The sequence below is a fragment of the Mesoplodon bidens genome (assembly GCF_964165515.1).
Source record: "Mesoplodon bidens genome assembly, chromosome: 2".
In the NCBI taxonomy this organism is placed as follows: domain Eukaryota; kingdom Metazoa; phylum Chordata; class Mammalia; order Artiodactyla; family Ziphiidae; genus Mesoplodon; species Mesoplodon bidens.
Window position 1 is genome coordinate 175349028 of NC_138177.1, and position 7995 is coordinate 175357022.

At 43.5% G+C, this 7995-nt stretch overlaps 1 protein-coding gene across 1 annotated transcript in view; it reads right to left on the reverse strand.

The window, feature by feature from the left end:
- The window catches only part of FHAD1 (forkhead associated phosphopeptide binding domain 1), a 133082-nt gene extending 125555 nt beyond the window's left edge, over positions 1–7527 (reverse strand). The window contains 1 exon segment of the mRNA XM_081255905.1: positions 6964–7527. Within this exon segment, the coding sequence (XP_081112031.1) occupies positions 6964–7056 (93 nt within the window). The 5' untranslated portion in view covers positions 7057–7527.
- Positions 7528–7995: the final 468 nt, after the last annotated feature.

A 7995-nucleotide genomic window follows, 5' to 3' on the forward strand; every position in this document is an offset into this window, starting at 1 on the left:
AAGTGTCCATCAGTAGATGAATGAATAAACAAAATGTGGTGAATCCACACAATGGAATATTATTCAGCCTTAAAAAAGGAAGGAAATTCGGACACATGCTACAGCATGGATGAACATGGACATTATACTCAGTGAAAGGATATTATACTCAGTGAAAGAAGCCAGTCATGAAAAGACAAATACTGTTATGATTCTACTTAGATGAGATACCCAGAGTAGCCAAGGTCATAGAGACAGAAAGCAGAACGGTGGTTGCTGGGGGCTGGGATGGCGGGACAAGGGGAGTTGTTGTTTCATGGGTGCAGTTTCAGTTCTGCAAGATTCAAAGAGTTCTGGAGATGGATGGGGGTGATGGCTGCACAACAGTGTGAATATATTTAATGCCACTGAACTGCACACTTAATAAAAGTGGTTAAGATGGTAAATTTTATGTTATGCATATCTTACCACAATTTAAAAAAATGGGAAAAATGAGATCACAATCTAGCCCTTTCCTCTGAACTTTTTCCTCTTGGAAGCCCTCCATCTGCTGGTGAGAAACTAGTCCCATCAGTTGCTGTGGTGGGTACTGACCAATGAAATCAGCCGCCAGTTCCCAAACAGGGGACAAAACATTCCCTGAGGACTGGTGAGACCAAACAGGTGAACCCCCAGAGCAAGGAGCACTTGGGGAGAAGCCAGGGGTGAGGTGGGGGTGAGGGGGGAGGATGGGAGCACAACCCAGGCAGGAGGACAAGCGCGATGCAGATGGGGAGCCAGCAAGTGCACCCTCCCAGGCCTGTTTCATTCCGTGGATTTCCCCACAGAGAGTCCACCTCTCACCTTATGTCTCAAAATGCAGGTGTTCGCTTAGAATAAGAGAAATGTGAAATAAAATGACACAGGTACCATACTTCACCCCGTAGATCAGTGAAGATCCAATGGGGGGTCAGCACCCTAGGCTGGGGAGGGAGTGGGAGACGGGCGTCCACTGCTGGCAGGACACCACATCCGGAAACCTCTGGTGGACAATTTGGCCATGCCCATCAGAGTTACAGCTGTATGTGTCCTTTGACAGAGCAGACATACCTGCACGTCCGTGAAATGATGCAAATAATAGGAGAATCCCAGCAGCCTTGTTTAATAATAATAAACAAGACTATGGTGTAGGCTCTGGTTCTTTTCTGAGAGGCAGCCCAGAACTGGCAGGGGCCAGGAAAAGGGACGAGAGTCATCCGGCTGGATGGGATCTGGGGTGTGTGTATGAGATCAGTCTGGCTTCACGACCCTCAGATCCCACGCTAGAAGGGCTGACACAGGCTGGAGAGATGGCTCCACCCATGAGAAAGGAGATGGCTGGCAGGACACTGACCACCGAGGGTGAGGGGTGGACACCAGCATTTCATCCCCCTGTCATGTCTGTTCTTTCTTTTTCTCTTCCATCTCCACCCTCGTAGCTGCAGCCCTGCGCTGACTTGGGCTGTCCTAGAGCTCAGTCTCTAGGGATCCTGGGACTTCCCCAGGGTGGGACTGGGGGAGTCCCTGGGGAGGGGGTAGGGTCAGTCAGCCCTTCATTGTTTACCCTTCGCTTCTCTTTTCCTCAAAACAAAGTTTATTGAAAGAACACACACACACACACACACACACACACACACACAAGCAGGAGTTCTGCTGATCAAGAAGGGAGAGGGAGGGAGCACTGATGGTGGGGTTCTCAAAGTGTGGTCCTGGAGCCAACTCCAGGGGACTCCATTCCCCCCACCTGAACCTGGGGAGCATATAAATGTGAAGATTCCTGGGCCTTACCCCAAACCCACTGGGTCAGAATGCCTAGGAGTTCATGTTGAACAACCACTCTTAAACATACGGAAAATCCAACAACCACTGGCTTTGGTGTTTCTTCATTCTGGAAGAACTGAGTCCCTTTCTCAGCAGAGTTTAAATAACAGCGACATCCAACTCTAAAAATTACAGTTTACAAGGCACATCAAATCATATAAATTATAAGTTGCAAGGTTTAGCTGTGAAATGAGCAAGGCTGAGGCTTTTGAGCCGTGTAAAATGGGAGAGGGGAGATTGTGAATAGAGCTCCTGATGGCTCGTCTGCACACAGCAGCCGGGATGTTCACTGGCAGGTCTCCCCCTTGTTTACAATCCTTCAAGCCTTCTTCCCACTGCTTTTCAGATAAAGATCAAAACCCTTATGGTGACATGAAGGAGGCCGACTTGTCCCTTAGCCCTCCTCCTTCCCACTCTGACTTCTGGACGCCCTGGTTTTCTCTCAGTCCCTTGGGTTCACAATATGCTCTTCCACCCCAGGGCCCTTGCACATGCCATTCCCTTCTCCTTTTGTCTAGTTAAGTCCTCCTTGTCTTCCATATTCCTTTCCTTTACAGCCCCAATGTTGGAATGGAATTAGTCACACCTTTGTGGGATCATTTGACTTATTATTCTCTCTCCTGGCAGCTTCCTGATGGCAGGGACCATGTCCAGTTCTGCCATCACTGTACCCCTAGACTTGGCTTGGTGCTGAGGCTCTGGGTAAATACTGTGCAATGAATGAGTGATAGCAACAGTTATCACTGTTGACTATAAACAGTTCTCACTAGCCTGGCTATAAACAGGCTTCCTATTGCCTTAGGGAACCAAACTCCTTACAGGATATAGAAAAAAGTCTGGAGGGTAAAACCCTGCAAATATCAATATTGATTTTTCCCTGAGCCAAATGATTACAAGTGACTTTTATTTTCTTCCTTATATTTTCCTTTCTCCCAATTTTTAAAAACAAGAAGCATGTAACTACCTTCCATTATCGGAAAGAGTAAATGATGTCGAAATACTAAGATACCAATAGTCAAAACAACATGTCAGCCTTGCTGATGAGTAGAAATCTTTAGAAGCATGACTGCCTATTCTTTAGGATTGATCCAGGCAAATAAAACAATCTGTTTTATTTGCTAGATGTAACCTCTGGGTAATTGCAAGGATGACTTTTTAGTAATATCAATCCCTGAATTTTTTTTTTTTTTTTTTGCGGTACATGAGCCTCTCACTGTTGTGGCCTCTCCCATTGCAGAGCTCAGGCTCCGGACACGCTGGCTCAGCGGCCATGGCTCACAGGCCCAGCCGCTCCGCGGCATGTGGGATATTCCCGGACCGGGCACGAACCCGTGTCCCTTGCATCGGCAGGCGGACTCTCAACCACTTCGCCACCAGGGAAGCCTAGTGACGTATTTCTTAAGCTAAGTCCGAGGAGCAGTAAGCAGTCAATTATTTATATACAATGAATGCAACTCAATTTCTGTCTCGTTAATAACTGTCCTCATTAGTTCCCTTTTCCAAATGGCTTATTAATGTCAGTGGACCCTCATCTCAACCCTGTGCACCTCTGAGGATTCTTCTCAGTCTCTGTTTTATGAGACCATAATAATGATCATTGTGTCATTCACTGAGCACCACATGCCAGGCTCTTTATATGCATTTCTCACTTAATCCTCAGAATAACCCTGTGAGGTAAGAGGTTTACAGACAGGGAAAAGGAGCTCAGAGTGATTAAGTAATTTGGTTGAAGTCACTCAGCCACAAAGTAGCCTAATGAGATTCAAACCCAGCTCTGTCTATCTCCAAAGCCTGTGCTTTTAAAAATTACTACAGTTTTCTAATATCATAGTCAGGTTCAAAACAGAGATCTCTGTCTCTACTTTAGCCAGACAGGAAATAAAACGACCCCAAATCTATGCCTTGTTAGGATAAAGAAGAAACTACAGTTCTTCTTCTTCTTCTTTTTCCTCCCACTTTGCACACTGAACAGATGTTCTGTGTCCTTGAAGGGAGACCATATCATGGAGGAGAATCTCACTGGGAGGTTCATGGAGTTATCTTTAAATCTGTTGCGTTTACAATAAACATTGTCAGAAAACTAGGAACAAAGGGGGAAATTTCTCACTTGGTAAGAACATGTATAAAAACCTACAGCTAACCTCCTACTTAATGGTAAAAGAGTAACTGCTTTCCCCTAAGGTCAGGAACAAGCGAATATAAGGATTTATACACTGCTCTTGTTCAGCAGAGTCCTGGAAGTCTTAACCAGGGAAATAAAGCAAGGAAAAGAAGATTCAAGGCATTCAGATCTCCTTTTCTGAAAGAAGAAATAAAATTGTTCTTATTTGCAGATGACATGATTGTTTATGTATAAAATCCCAAGAAATCTACAAAAGCCCTTATATAAGAAAGTGCAGTTAAGGTTGCAAGATACCAAGAAGCATACAAAAATCAACTGTATTTCTATATACTGTCAATGAACATGTGGACACCAAAATTAAAAATATAATACCATTTACAATCACTCAAAAAAAAAAGAGAGACATACTTAAGTGTAAATCTAACAAAACATGTACAGGACTCGTATGCTGAAAACTACAAAACACTCATGAGAGACACTGAATAAATGGAGAAATATACCATGTTCATGAATTGGAGGACAATGTAGGAGTATATCAATTATTCTCACATTGATATATAGGATAAAACACAATTCCAATCAAAATTACAGCATGATATTTTGTGTATACAGACAGGCTTACAGTGAAATGTAAATGGAAAGGCAAAGGAACTAGAATAGGTTAAAAAATTTCTTTAAAGAAAAGTGGGAGGAATCACTCTACCTGATTTAAGACTTACATAGCGACAGTAATCAAGGCTATGTCATAATGGTAGATCCATTATGACAAATAGATCCATGAAACATAATAGGGAACTAAGAAGTAGCCCCCATAGAAAGTATGGCCAGATTATTTTTGACAAACTTGCAAAAGCAATTCAATGGAGAAAGGATAGTCTTTTCAACAAATGGTTCTGGAACAACTAAATATCCACATGCAAGAAAAATGAACTTTGACCTAAATCTCACATCATAAACGACAGTGAACCCAAAATGGTTCATAGATTTAAAAATAAAACTATAAAACACTTAGAAGACAACATAAGAGAAAATCCTCAGGGTCAGGGACCTTGTGGCATGTTCTTAGACATGACACTAAAAGCATGATCTATAAAAGAAAAAATAACTACCTGGGCTTCCCTGGTGGCGCAGTGGTTGAGAGTCCGCCTGCCGATGCAGGGGACACGGGTTCGTGCCCCTATCCCGGAAGATCCCACATGCTGCGGAGCGGCTGGGCCCGCGAGCCATGGCCGCGGAGCCTGTGTGTCCGGAGCCTGTGCTCCGCAACGGGAGAGGCCACAGCAGTGAAAGGCCCGCGTACAGCAAAAAAAAAAAAAAAAAAAAAAAAAAAAACTACCTGGACTTCATCAAGAGTTAAAGCTTTTGCTCTGTGAAATATTCTGCTAAGAGAATGAAAAGACAAGCTACGGATGGGAGAAAATATTTGCAAACCATCTATCTGACAAGGGACTCATATCTAAAATACATAAAGAATTCTCAAAACTCAATGGTAAAAAACCAAACAATTTGATTAGAGACACTTAAAAGATATGAAGGGATATTTCACTGAAGAGGATATGCAGAAGGAAAACACGTACATGAAAAGACATTTAACATCACTATCGATTTGGGAAATGCAAGTTAAGACTATGATGAGATACCACTACACACTTACTAAAAGAGCTAAAATGAAAAACAGTGTTTATGCTAATTGCTGGTGAGGATGTGTCTCATACATTGCTGGTGGAAATGAAAAATGGTACAGCCACGCTGGATAAGCCTGGCAGTTTCTTTACAAACCGAATATAGATAAACACATATGTTAATCCATGCATTCATACTCCTGAGCATTTATCACAGAGAAATAAAAACTTATGCTCACACAAAAACCTGTACACAAATGTTTATAGTACATTTATTTGTAATAGCCCCAAATGGAAACAAAATGTCCTTCAAAAAGTGAATGGTTAAACATAGGTGATACGTCCATACCATGGACTATTACTCAGCAATAAAAGAACAAGCTAATAACCTAAATGGATGTCAAGGGCACTACACTGACTAAAAAAAAAAAAATCAATCACAAAGGTCATACATAAATGATGAAAATTATAGAGACGGAGAACAGATTAGTGGTTTTCGGAGCGTGGGGACGATGGTGGGAGGAGGAATTGTGACTATAAAAGGAGCATCACAAGGGACATCTCTGATGATGGAATACTCCTATATCCTGATGGCCACACCCAAATCCACACGTGGTAAAATGGCACAGGACTCCACACATGCTTCGTGCCATTCTCTCTACTATTTGTGCATCTATAATTATTTCAAAATAAAGTTTAAAAAAATCTGTTGAGTGAAGTCTGAGAGTGGTCTGCCTTTCACAGTCCTAAAGGGATTCCATTGCACTTCTCTTTCTGCTTCAATATTTTAATCCCTTTCAAAATTTTAAAAGGCTCAAAGCCACTGTTTTTATAATTCCTTACTTACAATTTCTTCCAACTTCCTTGGCTGTCAATGAGCTGGGACTGTGGACCAAGCCACAGCTAATTCAGAGAATGGAATGAAATGAAGTGAGAGAGCGCTGAGGCCACGCCCAGGGCTGACCCTGATTTACTACTTGGAGGTACGGGGGCGGGGGAGGGCTCTGAGGGGCCCATAGTCTCCAGAAGCTCTGGAAAGGGCGAGAGGCCATTGCTCAAGCTGGGCACTTCAGGTGGCCGTGGCTGCCTGACGCGGAGCAGGTGAAGGTCAAGCATCAGCTCTAAGCCCACCTTCCAAACCGCGCCATCAGGGTGGGACACTGCACACACAGTCAGCAAAGGAAACAGGGCCCATCGCACTTTGCACTGAGCTCATTCTTACTACATGTGCCAGGGAGACCCAGCACATGCCGGGATTGGTTACTGGTGGCACACCGAGGAAGGCTGGGACTGTTGGCCAGAGGCTGTGCTTTACAAGAGAGTGGAGTCCACAGAACAGTAAGGACTTTTGGTGGTGTGAGGGGTAGGGAGGATCGGGGACTGGTTAGGAAGAGGTCTTACCTCTAAAACAAGGTCTGAATTTTCATGCCTTCCAATCGTAGTGCTTTTATTCAGGACAAAATAGCCTTCTGCACTCTTTAGATAGGCTTTCATATTCTCTGCTTTCCCTATAAAAAGTTTTCAGAAAAGAATTTTGTTAGAAAAATACAGTCCTCTAATTATTCAATGTCATATTTAGAATGAATGGAATACACCATAATGTCCACAGGAGAAGTCAGCAGAGGTAGGAGTGGATAGCTGGATTGAACAATGATCACAATGATAATTCCGCACATTTTTAAGACTGTCCTTTTAACAGTGATAGCCGGCATAGATGAGCTTGCTTCTGATCACAAGAGGACATCCTTTATGTAATTCAGAGCACAAACAAGCAATAGCAAGAAAAAAAAAACCAAACAAATCTGAATTCCACTGATAACCGCTCTCCACCTCCCATTAAGCTTAGTTTGGGGTTAGTTATCTGACAGAATCAAGTACTCAGTGTTACTAACCCACCACTTACTAGCTCTGTGACTCTGGGTGAGTTACTTATTCTCTCTCTATGCTTCTGTTTCCTCATCTGTAAAATGGGACTAATAATACTCTGTATCCCAAAGAGTTTTGTGAGGATTAAATGTGAAGCATCTAGAATGGTGATTGCTACACTAAACACCCATTTGTCCTACTGTGATTGTGACTGTTATTAATCTTGGGCTTCTGAACCTTGACTCAAGAAACCCCAACTTCGGGCTTCCCTGGTGGCGCAGTGGTTGGGAGTCCGCCTGCCGATGCAGGGGACTCGGGTTCGTGCCCTGGTCCGGGAGGATCCCGCGTGCCGTGGAGCGGCTGGGCCCGTGAGCCATGGCCGCTGAGCCTGCGCGTCCGGAGCCTGTGCTCTGCAACGGGAGAGGCCACAACAGTGAGAGGCCCACGTACCGCAAAAAAAAAAAAAAAAAAAAAGAAACCCTAACTTCTACAGAGCTTCTTAAAGTGTGGAAGAGTCAGTCATCAAGGAAATGGGCATTAGAAGATACTTTCTTTTTTTTTTTTTTT